The sequence below is a fragment of the Ailuropoda melanoleuca genome, chromosome 12, assembly GCF_002007445.2.
Source record: "Ailuropoda melanoleuca isolate Jingjing chromosome 12, ASM200744v2, whole genome shotgun sequence".
NCBI lineage: Eukaryota > Metazoa > Chordata > Mammalia > Carnivora > Ursidae > Ailuropoda > Ailuropoda melanoleuca.
The window spans coordinates 32792630-32811593 of record NC_048229.1 but is presented as its reverse complement, the minus strand read 5'-3'; the positions used below and the strand labels follow the sequence as shown (position 1 = coordinate 32811593).

Here is an 18964-nt window from a genome sequence, read left to right as displayed (position 1 = left end):
GACAAAAAAAAAAAAGATTTTGTTTATTTGACAGAGAGAGACAGCCAGCGAGAGAGGGAACACAAGCAGGGGGAGTGGGAGAGGAAGAACCAGGCTCCTAGCGGAGGAGCCTGATGTGGGGCTTGATCCCAGAACTCTGGGATCACGCCCTTAGCCAAGGCAGACGCTTAACGACTGTGCCACCCAGGCGCCCCTTATTCATTTCTTCATATCTTTCTTTTTCTGATTTTCTTTTCTTCCTTTGTCTTCTCCGCTACTTTTCCCTCTTCCTTTTTTACTCTTTCCATCCCCACCGCCCCTGTCCGTTTCCTGCTGCGGCTGTAACAATCATCACAAGCCAAGGGGCTCAACACAACACATACCATCTCAGAGCTCTCGAGGTCAGAAGCCTGAAATGAGTCTCATGGAGCTAAAGTCAAGGGCTGCATTCCTTCTGGAGGCTCCTTGCCTTAAATGCTTCTGCAATCTTCCTATATTCCTTGGTTTGGAGCCCCTTTCTCCATCTTCAAAACACATGGCCCCGCCATCCGCCTCCATCAGAACAGAACAGAACCTGTCCTGTTCTCCGTATCCCTCTGTAAGGGCCCCCGTCGCCACATGGAGCCCACCAGGCTCGTCCAGGTGAAGCTCCACGTCTCAAGACCCGGCACTTAATCAGCCCCACACAGTCCCCTTGCCCTGTGAGGTCACAACAGTCACAGGTCCCCGGGATTAGGAGGCAGACCTCTTCAGGGGCCATTATTCAGCCTATCATAATCCCTTTTCTTTTTCTTACTCTCCCTTTCTCTCTGTTACATCCCTATCTGTCCCTGTCTTGCTGGCTTCATCCCCGTGTGCCCCAGCCCCACCCTCCACCTCAGCCAGTTGAACTGACCAGGCCCCACTGCACCCACCCCAGGATCGCGGAGGTCGCTGGCTACAGCCCTGATGACCTGATCGGCTGCTCCGCCTATGAGTACATTCACGCTCTGGACTCCGACGCCGTTGGCCAGAGCATCCACACCCGTACGTGAGACTTCCTGGCACTCTGAAACCAGCCCCCCAGTTCCCCATGCTCCAGGGAGCCTTCCTCCCAACCCTGACACCAGCTCCCTATGGCCCACGCCCCAAGGAACCTTCTCTTCCCTGTTCCCCTCATACCCAAAGCCCCTGCCCCCAGCGCCTTTTCTCCCCATGTGCCCTTTCTATGGCCCTGACCCCTCCCCATCCCCTTCCCCAGTGCTGAGCAAGGGCCAGGCAGTAACGGGGCAGTATCGCTTCCTGGCCCGGAGTGGTGGCTATCTGTGGACCCAGACTCAGGCCACAGTGGTGTCAGGGGGCCGGGCTCCCCAGTCTGAGAGTATCGTCTGCGTCCACTTCTTGATCAGGTAAGTGGGAGGGGTGTGCGTGGGTCTGGTCTGCATGGGTGCAGATAGGTGTGTGTGTGCCCACGACTGTGAGAGGGAGTGTTCACACGTCCATGTGTGTAGAACATGTGTGACACATAGGTGTGTGCGCACACCCACGCACATGTAATCACGGGGACTTTTTGCTTTTTAAAAATTGAAGTATAATTTACATATAATAAATATACTTTTTGGTGGCCGGTTCTGAGTTTTGACAAAGGCGTGGGATTGTGGAATCACTTCCACAGTCAAGCTATAGAGAATCTCCCAAAAACATTCTGTCATGGTGAATCCCACCCCCACTGCCCCAGGTCCCTGGCAACCACCGAGCTGTTCTCTGACCCCTAGCATTTTGCCTTTTCCAGAATGTCCTGTTCATAGAACCCTGCAGGATGGAGCATTTTGAGTCTGGCTTCTTTCACTTAGCATAATATATGTAAAATGTATCTCTGCTGTATCAGTCGCTCCTTTTGAATGCTGGGTGTGTTCTGTGGTATGAATGTGAACAGACCAGAGTTTGTTTACCCATTCGCCAGTTGGAGGACATTTGGGCTGGTTCCTATTTCGGGTGATTACGAAAAAAGCTACTGTAAACATTCTCATAGAAGATTTCGTGAGATCATGTTTTCATTTCCCTTGGGTAAACACCTAGGCATGGTCAGTGTATATTTAACTTCATAAGAAACTACCAGGTCATTTTCCCAAAAGGCTGCACCGTTTTGCCTTCCCACCAGCAATGTGAGGGTTCCCGTTCTTCTGCATGGCTGCCAGCATTTTGTGTCATCTGTTTTTGTCTTCTTTGCTTTTAATTTTAACCATTCTAATGGATGTGCAGTGGTAAATCACAGGCTCTCTTCCACTGCACTCAGCGTATTAGAAGTTTTTCACCATGACAACATTGTGACGAGGGGCAGCAAATGAGCACAGAAGACAGAGAGAATTACAGCTTTTCTTTGAAAATTATCTTCCAGGACATGGTATCAATTTCTAAAGCCTTAGGAGTTTCCCTACGTCTTTTTGATCAAGGAGAGATTCTATTAGAAAACGGAAGTGGGGAGGGGCTCCTGGCTGCCTCCAGTCGGTGAAGCGTCCAAGTGTCCGGCTCTTGATCTCAGCTCAGGTCTCAATCTCAAGGTCATGAGTTCAAGCTCTGTGTTGGGCTCCATGCTGGGCGTGGAAGCTACTTAAAACAAAGAAGCGGGTAGGAGGAACACCCATACATGTCTTTGTACTGCACAAGAAAGCAGGACGGATCATCAGTGGAACGTTCTCACTTGAACACCTTTCCAAATCAGAGTCCTCGAATAACTTGTCGATGTGGCAAGAGGCCTCGCCATTGTCACCGCAAAGGAGAAGGGGCCTGCCCCTGCCTCTTCTCTAAACTCCTTTTATTCCTTGTGAAGATTTGCCTTTCTAGGGCCAGGCACTGTGGTTTCAGTCTTCTGTACTCTAAGCATTAAAGAGCAGGCCCGAAAAGTTCACTTTGATTGGCAGACATGGCTGAGGAAGGAATAGCTTACTTAATGATAGTGAAATAAGGAGTACATGGTGTTCACTGTCCTTGTTCTGTGTACGTGTTGTGGGGTGTGCAGTTGTGTGGCTATCTCTGTGTGCCCAGGTGCTTCTACTTTGTAGCATAAAACCCCCTCCCCTTCCAGACCCGAACCCCCCTCCACTGCAGTGAGAATTTGCTTTATAAGAATAAAACTCATGTACAAGGGGCACTGCTGAATCTTCAGCACCTAGAACAGCACCTGGCACCTAGTAGTTGTTCAATAAACAAGAATCACAAATACTTACAGTATCCCCACGTGTCAGGCATGATTCTGTGCATTTTATGTGTGTTAGCCCACGTAAGCCTCCTAACCACCTGGGGAGGAGGTATTATTATCTTTTTAAGATTTTATTTATTTATTTGAGAGAGAGAGAGAGCATGAACAGGGGAGGAGGAGAGGGAGAAGCAGGGAGCCCGATGTGGGACTCGATCCCAGGACCCTGGGTTCATGATCTGAGCTGAAGGCCAACGCTTAACTGACGGAGCCACCCAGGCACCCAGGAGGAGGTATTATTATATTACCTCTTTACAGAGGAGGAAAATGAGACACAGAGAGGTTCAGCCACATACTTGAGGTCACACAGCTTCAGAGTGGCATGGCTGGGATTTGAACCCCAGTCACTGGCTGTAGAGTCATTGCTCTTAGCCACCAGACAGTACTAGTGCTCTAGGACATGTTTATGGAATGAACGAATGAGTGAACTTCATGTGCCGAATATGCACGTGTGTCAGCATGAGAGTAGGGATTATGCACACAATCTGTCTGTGTACACACCTGGGTGTATATGAGTGCTCCTGTTTGTGTTCGTGCGAACCGTGTGTATACATCCAGGCCATGTGCGTGCTTGTGTTTTTCAAGGGGGATGGTGTGGCTTTGGTCCAGATTAAATTGGCATGTGTCCAGCCCAGAAGGGGTTTGATAAGGGTGGGGAAGGGGCCTAGCTCCTCAAAGAGCCGGTGGGAGGACCACCATGTGCCATCCTGGATATTGTTATGCAAATTAGATGCAAACGAGGGCCTGGTTTTTAGCCCCCTGACCAATTTTCCAAAAGCGGATTTGCTCAGAACATTTGGGCTGTCTCAGCAGCTAGAGACTGGGGGGAAGGGAGGCGCAGGGGACATAAGAAGGATATATTTATAAATCCATTCCCTTGAATATGAAAAATGTCTATGAATAGAAACTTCACAAATAAAATCTTATTCATTAAAATCTATCCCTCTGAATTCTTCATATTTGGTAATGTAAGAATGTTAAATATATATACTTCATCAATCATTTATAAGAATGTTAATAAGTAAATATAAAGAGAGTATTTCGTTCTTATGCCTTTTGACTCTCTCCTTCTCTGTCCCTCGTTCCCCCACCCTTCTCCCCCCCTCTCCTCAAGCTGTGCTAAATGCCAAGCCTTTTTTTTCATCTCCTTCCACAGAGAGAGCTTGGGAAGACACACATAACTTTATTTTAAATGCTATTATAATAAAAAGGATTCAACCAAAATTAATCAGTAAAAGAAACAAGTAAATGTGGCACATTATTTTCTGCACAATGCCCTCCTGCCCCTGAGGGAGATCGCCTCCTGTGAAGGGACATCATCTGAGGGGGCTGCCTGGGCCGGGGGCGGGGGGTGGCAAGGACCCTCCCTGACTTCCGCTCCCCTTTTTGCCCTGTACCCCAGCCGGGTGGAAGAGACCGGAGTGGTGCTGTCCCTGGAGCAAACGGAGCGACACTCTCGCAGACCCATCCAGCGGGGCACCCCCTCACAGAAGGACGCCCCTAATTCTGGGGACAGCCTTGGTATGGGGCAGAGCTGGGACTGGGAAGGGTTGTGGCCCCAGGATGCTTGAGGGAAAAGCCCAGATGCCTTAAGAATGGAGCTCAACAGGCCCTGTGTGACCTGACTTCCGCCTCCCTCCCCTTCTCACTCACTCTCTGAGCGCTTCCTTAGTGCTCTTGGAAGATGCTAGACTCTCATGCCTCAGGACCTGTGTGCTGGCAGCTTCCTCTGCCCAGAATGCTCTTCTTTCTTCTGTCCTACTTCTCCTGTGTCCCTGGGATGACTGCTTCAGTCTTGCTGCTCCTCTGCTCAGAATCCCGCTGTGGCTTCCCATCGCCCCCACCCTTCAGCTGGTTCCCTGCTCCCACCTCATTGCTCACTGGCGTCCAGTAATCTTGACCCTCCTGAGTCTGGTTCTTTTCTCTCTCTTCCTTCTCCCCCCACCTGACCCCCAAGTCCTGGATGAGCTTCTCTTCCTGTTGGTTCTTCAAGGCTGTCCCCTTCTCCAAGCGGTTGCTGGCAGCCCATGCTCCTGGGTGTGGTGTGGGGTCACTGATATCCTTTTCTTTTCTGGCTCAGAACTCACCTCCAGGGACCTTAAAACCTCCTTGAGGGCCTGGGGCCTGTCTTTTCTCCTAACATGTGAGCCCTCCAGAGTGGAGTGGCTGATTGCTGTTCTGTGCTAGTGGAGAATTGGGTCAGTCATGGGCCTTGGGCCGGCTGTGTTGATTTTAAATATTAAAACGTTTCCCCATCGTTGGGCAGTTGCTACTCTCCCGAGCCTACTGTGTGCCCCCCACCCCACATTGGCCCCTCGAGGACCCTCTAGGGGCTCACCACAGTCTGGCAACTGAAGGGATAGAAGCTGGTCCCGCAAGGCTTCTCCAGAACTCAGCTCCGCAGCACTGTGAACAGCCTCCACCCGGACTGCTTATAGAAAATGTCAACCAGGCTCGCTGGGGTTGGTGTGGAGGGCTCTGCCCCTCAGCCCTGGATGACCAGCCTGTGTCCTCCCCATCTGTGTGTCCCGTAGATGCCTCTGGTCCCCGGATCCTGGCCTTCCTGCACCCCCCCGCCCTGAGTGAAGCCGCCCTGGCCGCTGACCCCCGCCGCTTCTGCAGCCCTGACCTGCGTCGCCTCCTGGCACCCATCCTGGACGGGACTTCAGGAGCCGCCACCCCCAGCGTACCCCCAGCCACACGGCGCCCCCAAAGCCCTCTTCCGGTAAGCAGTCCCTCCCAAGTAAGCCCTCAGCATCCAGGCTGCTTTGGCCTTTGGCTTGAATCTTGCTGTTCTCTGGGCCTCAGTTGCTCCCTCTGTGCAGTGGGAAGGTTAGGGTGAGATAGGGTTCCTTTAAGACCTGGATCCCAGATTCTTCAACTGTTATCTGGACCAAAACCTGGGTTATTTGGGACTGGCACAGGTGACCCCCCTGCCCCCGCTCTTCGCTTGCGACCAATCATCCAGGCTCTCAAAGAGTCAAGAACGTCTAATGTCTTAAATTACACAGACCATGAGTGCCTGAGTGGCTCAGTCCATGAAGCGTCTGCCTTTGGCTCAGGTCATGGTCCCGGGGTCCTGGGATCAAGCCCTGTGTCGGGCTCCCTGCTCAGCAGGGAGTCTTCTCCCTCTCCCTCTGCCTGCTTGTGCTCTCTCTCTGTCAAATAAATAAAATCTTTAAAAAAAAAATTATACAGACCAGGATTCAAATCCTGAATCTGCCGCTTACCACTTGTGTTACCCTGGACACGTGGGCCCTCAGTGTCTTCATCTATAAAATGAGGATCATAGCAAGTAGCCATCTCATTGGCTGCAGTGAGGGTTCATTGAGATCATTCATGGGAAGCGCTGAGTAGACACCTGATACTTAGTAGTGCTCAATATACCATAGCAGTTCCTTTTTTTACTTGAGTTCAGGTCGTGTGACCTTTGACTCAGGGGCCCATATTAGCTGGTGTTGACTCTCCTCATTCTTACCCAGCCCCCACCCCCGAGATCTTCTCTCCACCAGAGAAAGAAGACTGTGGCCTTTGACTTCACCTTTACACCTGGGATAGCAGACTCTGCATCATTTTACCCAGACTCCAGACTCCAGGAGGGCCTGAATATCTTAGCCTCAGGCTTTGGTCTTTAAATCTTCAAGTTTTCCCTGTCAGTCTATCCCTGGCCACTTCCACCTTCTGAACACCCATGTCCAGAATTCATTCGCTTTTGCTGTTTGACCCCCTTGGTGTCCCAGCTGTCTGACATTTAACCCTCACTTCTGCCCCTGAGCTCAAATGTCCAGACTATCTTACTGTTAACATTTCCTAGCTCCAGATTTCCTTAAGTGTTTACTCTCTCCCCACAGGCTGATCTCCCAGATGAACCACTCGTGAACATGGAGAATACACACAAACTCTTGGCCTCGGGGAAAGACCTTGAGGCTGTGGAGACGGATCTAGATATAGCTCAGGTAAGGGCTGGCCTGGAAGGAACAGTCTTTACCCCTGTGCTCTGGGGGTTGACATATCTGAGCTTTAGAGAGGGTAGTAGCATGGTTGAGGGGGTGAGTGGAGATGGATGGATGGATGGGTGGGTGGATGGATGGGTGGGTGGATGGATGGGTGGATGGATGGATGGGTGGATGGATGGATGGGTGGGTGGATGGATGGATGGATGGATGGATGGATGGATGGATGGATGGGTGGATGGTTGGATGGATGGATGGATGGATGGATGGATGGATGGATGGATGAGTGGGTGGATGGATGAGTGGATGGATGGATGGATGAATGGATGGATGGATGGATGGATGGATGGATGGATGGATGAGTGGATGGATAGATGGATGGATAGATGGATGGATGGATGGATAGATGGATGGATGGATGGATGGATGGATAGAAAGGTCATTGTATTCATTAGGTGGATGATGGGGGATAGATGGATGGGTGATGGTTAGATGAATATATAAATGGATGGCTGGTTGGATGGATAATGGATGTCTGGATGCATAGTTAGATGGGCCACTGATTCACTGGATAGATGATAGATGGATTGATAATGTTTGGATGACTGAACAGCTAGTTGAATGACACTGACATGATGTATTAGTTCTCTATTGCTCCATAACAAATCACACCCAAACTGAGCACCTTGAAACAACTAACATTTATCATGTCACACCATTTCTGAGATTCAGGAATCTGGGAGCAGCTCAGCTGGATGGTTTTTGCTGAGTCTCTTGTGAGGCTGAAGTCAAGCTCTCCATCAGGGGTACGGTCATGTGGGGCTAGGGGATCCACATCCAAGCTCACACACATGGTTGTTGGCAGGCATCAGTCCCTCACTGGCCCTGGCTGGAGGCCTCAGTTCCTTACCATATAGGCTGCTTGGCTTCCCCGAAAGCAAGGAATCCAAGAGATAAGGAGAGTGAGCCCAAGACAGAAAATGCAGTCTTTTATAACCTAATCTCAGAAGCAACACACCATCACTTCACTGTATTGTATTGGTCATACAGACCAACCCTGGTACAATGCAGAAGGCATCCAGACACACCAGAAGGCAAGGATCATTGGGGCTCCCAATAATTCATGTCTCTCCCTCACGTAAAACACACCCACCCCCTCCCAAGTGCCCCCAAAGTCTCTTCCCATGACAGTATCAGCCTAATGTCTGGAACCTTGTCACCTACATGGAGTCTGGGTGTGGTGAAGCTCTCACCCTGTTGGCCTGTGAACTAAAGAGACAAGGGATGTGCCAGCCACATCCCCTGCATACAGTGGTGGGACAGGCACAGAGTAAGGCTATGTAGTCCCCTATTCAAAAAGAGGGAGAGGACTGGAGCATGAACAGGTGTCATTGGCCCACAGCAGTTTTGAAACCCGGTTGGGCAACTATGGGAATTTCCTTGATCAGAACTCATTCCTGCTACTTCCTAGGGCCCTTCTCCATGGTTCTTGGCTCTACTCTCTAGACTCTGGGCTCCTTACTTGGAGTCCTCCTTGCTTTTTCATAAGGGGTAATATGTATTTGCAACTGAGAGGGTTTTCATGACTTGCCTTCTTGTTAGGGAACGTTGGTGGCCCAAAGGTCTTTTTTCATTTAGTACCATCTCTCTCCCCTCCAATCCACGCTGGCAACATTTCTGTCTATATAATAATCTTAAAAAAAAATCTGTGGGTCTTATGTGAATCTCTTTGGCGTTCACTCCTTTAGACCAAAGACATGCCCATGATCTCTTTGAGATAAGCCCTTCTCTACTTTGGGCTTTTGCTGAGATGCTGAGCGACAGTGCCCAGAAATTTAATAGAAGCCCCATTGTCTGATTGAGGAGATCTGTGAAGCATATCCTTAAACTCTTGAGTGAGGTTATCTGACTGAGGGATACTCTAGGCAACACCTTTGATCTTCCTGAAGCCTTAACAGAGAATTTTATAGTCACACCTGGGCTTCATCTTTAGACCATGCCTTCCTAAGCGTGTTCTTCTCTGCTCAGTTTTAGCATCTCTGCCACCTGGGGAGTCCCCAGAGTCAGCCAGACTCAAGGCGAAGGTCACAGTCCTCTTGTCTGCCAAGTCTGTCTAAGACTTCTAACATCAGCTGCAAGCTTGGGGTGGCCGGCGGGCAGGGGGATGCCCAGAGCCACCCTCACTTCAGACCAGCTGCCTGTAAATTCAGAGAGGCCCACCGACTCCTTCAGTTTCAGTAATTTGCTAAAAGTAGCTCTAGAACTTAGGACAGCACTGGACTTATGATAGTTTTATTACTTCGAAAGAATATTATAGCCAATGAAGGAATGCATACGGTGGAATCTGGGACTGGGAGGGTCCCAAATGCAAAACTTTCATGACCCCAGGGACATGTCACGCTCCTGGCAGCACACGTGGCATATTGCCACACCAGGAAGCTCACCCAAGCTGTGGTGTCCAGTTTTGGGTTTTTGTTTAAGATTTATTATTTATTTTAGAGAGACAGAGCATGAGCAGGGGGAGGGTCAGAAGGAGGGAATATCCAGGCAGACTCCCACTGAACTGACGTGGGGCTCAATCCCTGAGATCATGACCTGAGCCGAAACCAAGAGGCGGACACAACCTGCTGAGCTAACCAGGTGTCCCAGGTGTCCAGAGTTTTCACTGAAGGGTCATTATGTAGGCATGACTGAATTATTGCCCACGTAGTTGACTTTGATCTTCATCTCCACCTCCCCAACACACACCCTTCCCCTAAAGGTCAGCCTGATCTCACATGGCCTCAACCGTCTCATCGCACGGTTGCCCGTTCGGGCATGGCCAGTCCCGAGCCTGAGTCATCTCATTGGCATACACTGTCAGGTGTGGCCCCAGGGGCTCACCATGGGGAGGAAAGACACGCCTGTCACTCAGGAAATCCCAAGGAGCTGGGGCAAAGGCCACACCTCGTTTTGGGTGAAGTTAATTCTTCACTTCATGGGGAGGTTGAGAATCTTCGAGACCTTCAGTTCCCCAGCTCCCTCATGTTTAATGTTTCTCCTTCAGCTCCTTTCTCCTCTTGCCTTTACTCCAAGTGGCAAGAAGAAATCAGGCAGCCATTCAACACTCTGGCTGGGAATCTTGTAGCTCACGAGTTACCTGTTCCGAGTTCCATAAAACTGCACGTGACACAAAACTTTAGCCGCCACACAACAAAAATCCACTTTCTTCGGGCTTCTGGTCACATGTTCCTCACCTCCCTTAATGCTCTCACTGGCTGGCTCCTCATGCTTCACGTTTCCACTAATAGTTTGTTCAAGGCAGTCTAGGCTCCGACAGGCTCTTCAGAGCCCTTCCGGCCCCCGCCCACTGCCCAGTGCCAAAGCCGTAGGCAGCACCCCACTCTCGGGATCAAAATCTTACTTGTCATTTGTTTGTGGGTAACAAATTCCCCGAAAACTGAAAATAACAAACATGTACGACGTCACGTAATTTCTGGGGATCAGGGGCCTGAGAGCCACTCAGTGGGGTGGCTTTTGCTCCAGGTCTCTCTCTCAAGGTTGCAATCAAGATGTCATCACCCAGGGCTGCCGTCACTTGAAGGCTTGAAAGGGACTAGGATGCACTTACAAGGTCACTCGCTCGTCTGTTGGCAGGACATCTCAGTTTCTTGCCATGTGAGCCTCTCTGTAGGGCTTCCCCCAGAGCACGTGACCCGAGAGAGTTTGCAGCAAAAACAGAAGCCACGGTATCTTTATAACCTAACATTGGGAGTCCCACACTGTTATCCCCTCAATATCCTGTCATTCCCAGATCAACCCTAGTCACTGTAGTGGGGGATTATACTAGGGCGCGAGTACCAAGAGGCGAGGATCCTTGGGAGCCATCTTGGTGACTGGCTACCACAGAGTCCTTCCACCCATTTTACAGATGAGGAAAGTGAAGCTCAGACTCTTGACCTTGGGCACACAGCTCAGAGGTGGTGGAGCTGGGAGTCCAGCTCCAGCCCACCTGAGGCTGAGGCCCTTGCTCTTAACCTCCTCCTGCCTCCCTGCCTCCCACAGGACGTCGACACTCTGGATCTGGAGATGCTGGCCCCCTACATCTCCATGGATGATGACTTCCAGCTCAACTCCAGCGAGCAGCTACCCAGGGCCTTCCACAGACCTCCAGGCGCTGTCCCCCGGCCCCGTGCTCGGAGCTTCCATGGCCTGTCGCCCCCAACCCCTGAGCCCTCCCTGCTGCCCCGCTGGGGGAGTGACCCCCGGCTGAGCTGCTCCAGCCCTTCCAGAGGGGACCCCTTGGCGCCCTCCCCCATGGCTGGGGCTCGGAAGAGGTGAGCCGCAGTAGAGGGAGGATATAAAGGGACTGACCCCCCTGTCTTGCTCCTGCCTCTTGTTTCAGCCCCATCCCTCATCATTCCTCCTGCTGACCTGCTGACCTCTGCTCCAGCCGGGCCCTCAGTGTCCCCAGCCCATGCCATGATCGGTCCAACCTCTTTGCCTTGGCTCTGCCCTCCACTCTTCTCCTCATTTATCTGAATCCCACCAGTCCACCAGGGCCCTCTCCCTGAGAACATATTTATATCTGGCCTCGTCACGATTTTTGTCAGTTAAGAGGACACTGCAGCAGTGTCAAACAAACTGTCTAGAACCAAGTTTCCTAACACCTTTGAGAATCTGTTGAAAGCTATGGACTCTTTCCCAAAAAACATTTACACATACATACAGATGCACAATTTTCATGTAATTTCAGGGGGTCCATGTCCTTCTTCCAAGGACATTAAATTACTAATCCTCAAGCTTTTGCTCTCCACGTTGCAGGCATGTGCCCATTTAGTGTCCAGAATGGTGCCTTTACTCTCCGTATGAGGTTTTATGGATACACCTCATTATTTCCCAAAGCTCTCAGCTTGGTGCTGGATATACAGTGGGTGCCTAATAAAGACTTACTGAATGAGGGAGGGAGTGAATTAATGAATGTAGGAGGTGGATGGATGGATGGTGAGTGGGTGGGTGGTAGATGGATCACTGGATAGATGAATGGGAAGATGGACTGGTGGGTGGGTGGATGGGTGGACAGATGGATGGATGGACAGATTGGTGGATGGATGGGTAGGTGGGTGGGTGGGTGGATGGATGATTGGTAGATGGAAAGATGGGTGGAGAGATTGGTGGCTGGCTGGATGGGTGGGATGGATGATGGGTGGATGGCTAGATGGCTGGATGAATGGATGATGGGTTGGTAGATGGGTGGGTATATGAGTAAAGGAATAAACAGGCACTTGGGAGAGTGAATGAGCGCTCGTCACCTGCTTACAGTGGTGCCCACACCTGCTGACGTTTGTTGTGTTCTGAGATTCTGACCTGTTTCCCTCCAGGACCCTGGCTCAGAGCTCAGAGGATGAAGCCGAAGGGGTGGAGCTGCTGGGAGTGAGACCCCCAAAACGGTCCCCCAGCCCAGAACCCGAAAACTCCCTGCTGCCTCCCCTCAGCCTGGTATGTTAAGGTATCGGTGGGATTCTCTGGCCCTCAGAACCTAGTGGGCTTAAACTTACTGTTTTATGGGTGGGAAAACCAGAGAGGGGCAGGGGCTGGCTGAAGGTCAAATGGAAGGTCAGTCATCCAGGCGAGGCTAGGACCTTGATTTGCTAGCTCAGTTCACAGGTATGAAAAGGCTTTGCAAATTTATGTAAGTTGGTGGTAAGTTCTAAGGAGAAAAATTAAGCAGGGTAAAGGGGAGAAATGACAAAGGTTAGTATGTATAGGAACTTCTCCCATGGGCCTCCCTCCCAAACCTACAACCGTTCTGGGCCTTGGATTGTTAGTGTAGCATTAAGAGTCCAGACACTGGAGTCAGACTGACTTGCGTTCAAGTCCCAGGTCTGCCACCTAGTAACTGTGAGACCTTGGGCAGGTGATGGGACCACCACAAACCTGTTTCCTCATCTGGGAAGTGGGATGGTTACATCTCACAAGAACTCATGAGAAGCAAATGAAAATAGGCCAATCTTAGTGGCTGTCGACAAACAGTATAAAAACAACCAAGCAAAGGCAGCATCCCCTGCCCCTCCTTCCCCCATCTCCCTGCTTCCATCTCACCCCTGCCGTCCTTTCTGCACAATGGCAACCAGGACACTCTTTCCAAAACCCGGCCTAGGCTGTGCCCCTCCCTCCAGGACCTTCTGTGGCTCTCTGGCTCCTCACTCGGAGCAGGGCTATTTGAACGTGAGAGGTGTGGTTGATAGTATCAACAACTTCCATAACCATTCTTAAGATATTGTCGCCATGATCATTATTCTTCGCATTTACATTTGCACACGAGAGGACGAGCAGCTGCATGGGTCAGAGTCTGGGCCGGGAACAGCACACTCACATGGGGGCATTGAGGAGCATTTAAAAGCAGGACTACTGGCAAAGGTGTGGGCAGCAAATTGGGAATCAGCAAAAGGTGGCACATCACAGAGAAGCAGCGGGATCAAATACCCCCGCTTCCTCCTCCCTCCTGCTGGCATCTCCTGTTTCGAGAACCCAACAGGAACACATAGAGCAAGGACTCCATGTTGATGGAGCATCCATCAGGTGGAGCACATCCACCTGCTGGGGCACAGAAGGAGGGCAGGATGAAGCTCTGGGGGGACACACGGAGGAGATCTAGGACACTGGCTTCACCCACAGTCACAGCCCATAAGTGGCTGCTGAGCCCCATGGAGTTTGGAACCACAGCGCACCATCCTGCCTCCTGGGACATTGATGATGATGATGGTGGTTGTGGCAGCTTTGTCTCTCTCCTGCAGAGTTTCCTTCTGACAGGAGGGCCAGCCCCAGGGAGCCAGCAGGATGCCAGCACCCACCTCCTGGAACTGAGTGAGTCCCTGCGTGAGTAGCACGGCTCTGGGTCCCTCTCTCCCAGAGCAGGTGCCCCAGGTGGTTGAGAGAGGGGTGGGGCAATCCAGAAGGTGGGAGGGGGGCGCTGTCAGTGCCTGGACGTGACCTTGGTAAAGACAGACAGTCCTCCCCTGCTCTCAGCGGCACTGTGGAGGGAAAGAGAGGCTCCGAGGGCGGCAGGGGCTTGCTAAAACTGCCCCTTGGGGTGGAAACTGAGCCCAGGCCCAGTCTAGGCCTCCCAAAGCCTGTGTCAGATTATGCTTTGGACTTGTCCTGTGTTGGTCATTCCCAGCTATGTGGCTTTGGGAAACAGTTTCTGCTTCTGGAGGCTTGGTTTCCCTCCTGTGTCAGTTAGGACCTGTTCCAATAGTTCTTACCTTAAGGAGATGTTTTTAGGCTCTGTGGAGGGGCAGCACAGGAAGAGCTCAGCCCAAGACCTGATTGGTAGCAAACGCTCAAGAGACGTCAGCCGTCACGCCGGTGTTGGTGCCGCAGCCCCTCCACAGAGCGAGCCCACTGCTGGGCTCGTGTAGGTTACCGTCCTCACCTTCCAGCACAATTAATTGTCAGTGGCCAGAGCTCCACTCCACACCTGCACGCATCAGCTAGGGGATCTTCCCAAAGCATGAATCTGACCCTGGCCTCCCTCTGCTCCCAACTTGTCCATGGCTCCCTAGGGCCCTTCCGAGAAAGAGCAAGCGCCTCACCTTGTACTCCAGTCTCTGCGGGGTCTGACCACTGCCTCATCTCAGACCACACTCGGCTTCGCATGCTCTGTTCCAGCCACGGTTACTGTCTTTTGGTTCATTCTGTCCTTCATACGTGTAACAAAGTTTTACTGAACACACAGTCAATGCCAGGCACTGTCCTAGGAGCTGGAGACACAATTGTGAACAAAAGCAGAGATCCCTGCTGTCACAGGGCTGACATTCCAGTGGGGAAGACAGTCCAGAATAAAGACACAAATATAAGGGGCGTGAGAGAGGAAGATAAGTGCTTCTAGGAAAAAATAATGCATGCAAAGGAAAAGGGAACTCTGGGGTGGGGGGATTTCAATTTTAAGTGGCATGATTAAGAGTGGTCTCATTGAGAAGGTGACATTTGAGCAAAGACCTGAAGGAAGTGAGGGAGTGAGTGGTGACAATTTCTGGGGGAGGAGCATTCCAGGCAGAGGAACAGCTAATGCAAAGGTCCTGAGGTGGGAGTATTTCGCAATTGGGGGAAACAAGGCCAGTGTAGCTGCAGCAGAGAGGAGGGGAGAAGGGTGGGGGGGCTGATTGTGTGGGAACTCTGTAGGGCGTTGTGCTGACTTTGAAGTAATCTCACTTGAGGAGACAGTCTCAGGGCCTTTGCATATGCGGATCCTTCTGCTTGAATACTTTCCCTTCTATTCTTTGCTGAATTATTGCATCCTTTAGATCTCAGATCAAATATTACCCTTACATGAAGCCCTCCCTAACTTCCTAAGCCCGTGTCTCCAAACACTCATCATAGACCAGATTTATACGGGTGTTTGCCATTATTTGATTTTTAGCCTTTCCCTGTGGCTGTGGGCTATGCCCTATTCTATTGTCTGCATGAGGCAGGGCAGTGGCTGGGCACAGAGCAGGGCCTCAGTACATATTTGTAAAGGAAGAGCTAATATTTATCTAGCACTCACTCTGTGCCAAGTTTTGTGCAAAACCTATTGTGTACTCGACCAGACTGCCATCCTTCACTGGAACTCAGGGCAGGGAGTTTCATCTGTCCTGCCGACTGCTGTGTCCTCTGTGCCTGGCACACAGCAGGTGCTCAATAAATATTTTCTGAATGGGTAAATTCTCACGCGGGGGTTAGGTTTAAGTCTCCCTGTTTCCTGGGTAATAGCAAGAGCTCACTTACTGAGTGCTTACCAGTACTATTGTTCAAAGCACTTTACGTGGATTCACTCATTTCCTTCCCACAGCAGCCCTGGAAAGGAAGTATTGTTGGCTCATTTTACATATGAGATAGCCCGAGGCACAGAGAGGTGAAATCACCTGCCTCAGGTCACACAGCAAGTAAATAGCAGAGCTGGGATTCAAACTCAGGCTGTATCTGGCTCCAGCCTTCTTAACTACTGCCTTAAACATCCTGAGCACCTTGAGGTTCAGAGAATAGAACCTGCCCAGGATTCTACTACGATTTGAATCCAGGCATGCCTGCCTCACCATCCACACTTTTAACTGTCAGGAGGGGAAGACGGGTTTGGGTAGTAATTCCCCACTGGTTGACCTTCCATCTCCCCCCACAGGCCTGGGCCCCTCAATGCTCTCTCTCTACCCGGATGAGGACACCGCCGAGCCCAGGAGCCACTTCCAGCCAGCAGTAGGCCTGGCCCAGGCCAACTGAGCCAGCCCCTCTCCCCTTCTCCCTTCCACTCCCCAGAAAGGACCTCAACCACACTCCACGCCGGCAGCCAACGCACAGGATGGGGGTACCACGAGAGGGGTTCCCTCTCTCCTCTCAGTGGCCCCCGCCCACCTTGGGCCTACCTCAGCCCTCACCCCTCTGCCCCCCGTGTCTGGGGGCTCTTTGGGGTGGTCTCAGCTCAGTGACCTCTGGGAGGGGGCCCCTGGAGCCCTCCTCCTCCTTCTCTCAGGACTTCCCTTGGGGTTCTCAATACTGGTGACCTCATCCCTTTCTCCAACTCTCCTGGCTTGATTTTGGGTGACTAGGGGTGGGGGAGGTTGGGGTTCAGATCTGTGTTTCTGGGCTCTGGGGAGTATTGATAACCATAATTGCATTTCTTTTCTATCCATCTTTTATTGTTATTTTTCTTTTTGTTGTTTTTGTGATAGGTTTTGAATCGCTATGTATAGCCGGGGGTCCATAAGAATGCAGGACTCTGATCCCCCCTCCTCCCTCAGGTGTTAATGGGGGGGTGGGCTCTGGGGCAGCTCTCACCCCTAGCAACTTCTGATCAGCCCCTTAGCCTCCCAAGTGGCCACCCCACTCTGCCTCCCCCACTGGGGACTTCTGCTGCCCCCAGCGTCGCCTGGACACTGGCTTCATTTCCAGGGGTAGCCTCCAACTTCCTCTGCTCCCAGACCAGGCAACCTCTGGCTCTCTACGGTTCTAGACCACACAACTTCTGACCTGCTCTTCTAGACTGGCCCACCCCCAACAGATCCTCCAAACCCCTCTGACTCCAAACCTCGCAACGTCCAGCTCGTTCTTGTTCTGGACCTCCCTACCTCCAGCACTGTCTCTTTCATACTTCCGTGGTCTCCAAAGTTGTCTGGTTCTAGGTCTCATGGCCTCCAAGTCCCTCAGGCTCCAGAGCCTACACCCACCAGAGTCCTCTGGTTCCAGAACTCACTCTTGACTTCCTCTCGTTGTAGACCTTTCCCTGTAAATAAGTCTCCCTTGTACCAGATGTCACATGCTCTGACTCTTGCTGATTCCAGCTCTTACAACCAACAACTGCTTCCGACTCTGGACCCCATGACCCAAGCTTCACATTGGTTCTAGTCTTCCTGATCCAGAATACACCTGGCTCCAAATACAGACTTCGGAATTTCTAAATCATTTTGGTGGGATGCTTCACGATGCCCAGCTCCTTCCTTTTCAACTTTCTACCCTCAAGACTTGTTTTTCCAATCAAAAAGAAGTAAAATGAGTTTTATGTCAGTCTTATAACCATTATAGTACTTTCAGGCCAGACACCATGCTCTAGGTGTCTTCTGCTCCAGACCTTGTGACCTCCACTGATTCGAGACTACACAACTTTTAGAACTTGCAGTTCCGAAGACCCTGATTCCAGATCTGCGGATCTCACTTTTCTCTGATTCTTGAACTTGGCTTCAGATGTCTTCCAATTCCAGACCTCACCCTATCAATTCCCTTGGTTCTAGGACTCACAATCTCCAGTTAATTCTCCACATCTTATGACTCCAAATTACTCTAGATGTAGAACTTAGCCTTCAGACTTCTGATTATAGACCTTGCCTTTACGAATTTTTCTGGTTCTACACCCTATAATGCCCAACTCCTGATTCTAGATCTTATGACTCCAAAATCTCTCTGGTTCTAGAACTCAGTCCTCAGAGTTCTTTGAATTCTGTTTTTATTCTATAGATTCCTCTGGATCTAGGCCTCGCAGCCTCCCACTGTCTCTGATTTCAGATCCAAATTCTTTTGGTTCAAGAACTCAGCCTCTAGGTGCTTCTGATTCTAGAATCTGGACATCACCCTGTGGATTCCTCTGGTTCAGAATCTTATGACCTCTGACTCTCTGATTCCAGACCCTGTCCTCTCAGCTTTATTCTGGGCTTCCTACCCTACTCAACGATCTGTCGGAAGTCTTCCCATTCCAGGTCCTTCTGCTAGTGGACCTCATGCTCAAGGTTTGCCATCCTCGAACTCATATCCCTACAGTTTCCTTGTCTTAGAACCACCACCACCTCCCCTCAGCTCTCCAGGGATGCACTTACCTTTACTTTACCCCAGGTAACTGGGGTACCTGGGGCTCCCTTACAGTCCAGGAGACTTCCCCAGCCGCACACACACACACACACGCACAACCCTAGCTGCATATCACAGGTGTGGAGAGAGGCCAGGACTCCTCAGTACTCCTGCCACCACCTGTGTGTCGCTCTTACCCTCCAACCCTGTTTCTATGATGGTGCTACTCTTGGGTCTCCCACAAGAAAAGGCCTCCCTTTCTCAGCCCAATTCACCCCCTTTTTGGAAGGCACTTCTCACGGCGTTTTGTCATGGGATGGCCTATCCAGATTGGTGCTATAGGGAAGAAGGATCGGGTCCCTCCCTCCCTCAGGGGGTAACCTGGGCCCTCAATGGAGGGAACTGGGCTGGGCTGGGTTGGGAAGGGGAAGGGACTGGACCAGCCACTCTGGCTCTGAAACCCACTAATCTCTACACCACCATAAAGACCTCGCCTTGGTAGGCA

General features: G+C 51.1%; 1 protein-coding gene across 10 annotated transcripts in view; it reads left to right on the top strand.

Annotated features, from left to right (window-relative positions):
- HIF3A (hypoxia inducible factor 3 subunit alpha) overlaps positions 1-18572 on the top strand; it is a 28560-nt gene extending 9988 nt beyond the window's left edge. For 5 of the 10 annotated variants that reach the window (XM_034672786.1, XM_034672790.1, XM_034672785.1 and 2 more), the window contains 9 exons: positions 899-1005; positions 1220-1367; positions 4617-4735; positions 5749-5939; positions 7066-7170; positions 11212-11483; positions 12528-12645; positions 13944-14025; positions 14712-18572. In XM_034672786.1, coding sequence (XP_034528677.1) covers positions 899-1005; positions 1220-1367; positions 4617-4735; positions 5749-5939; positions 7066-7170; positions 11212-11483; positions 12528-12645; positions 13944-14025; positions 14712-15037 — 1468 coding nt within the window. In that variant the 3' untranslated portion in view covers positions 15038-18572. The remainder of the gene's footprint in view (positions 1-898; positions 1006-1219; positions 1368-4616; positions 4736-5748; positions 5940-7065; positions 7171-11211; positions 11484-12527; positions 12646-13943; positions 14026-14711) is intronic. The other 5 variants (XM_019803597.2, XM_019803598.2, XM_034672788.1 and 2 more) reach the window with 3 other exon arrangements.
- Positions 18573-18964: the final 392 nt, after the last annotated feature.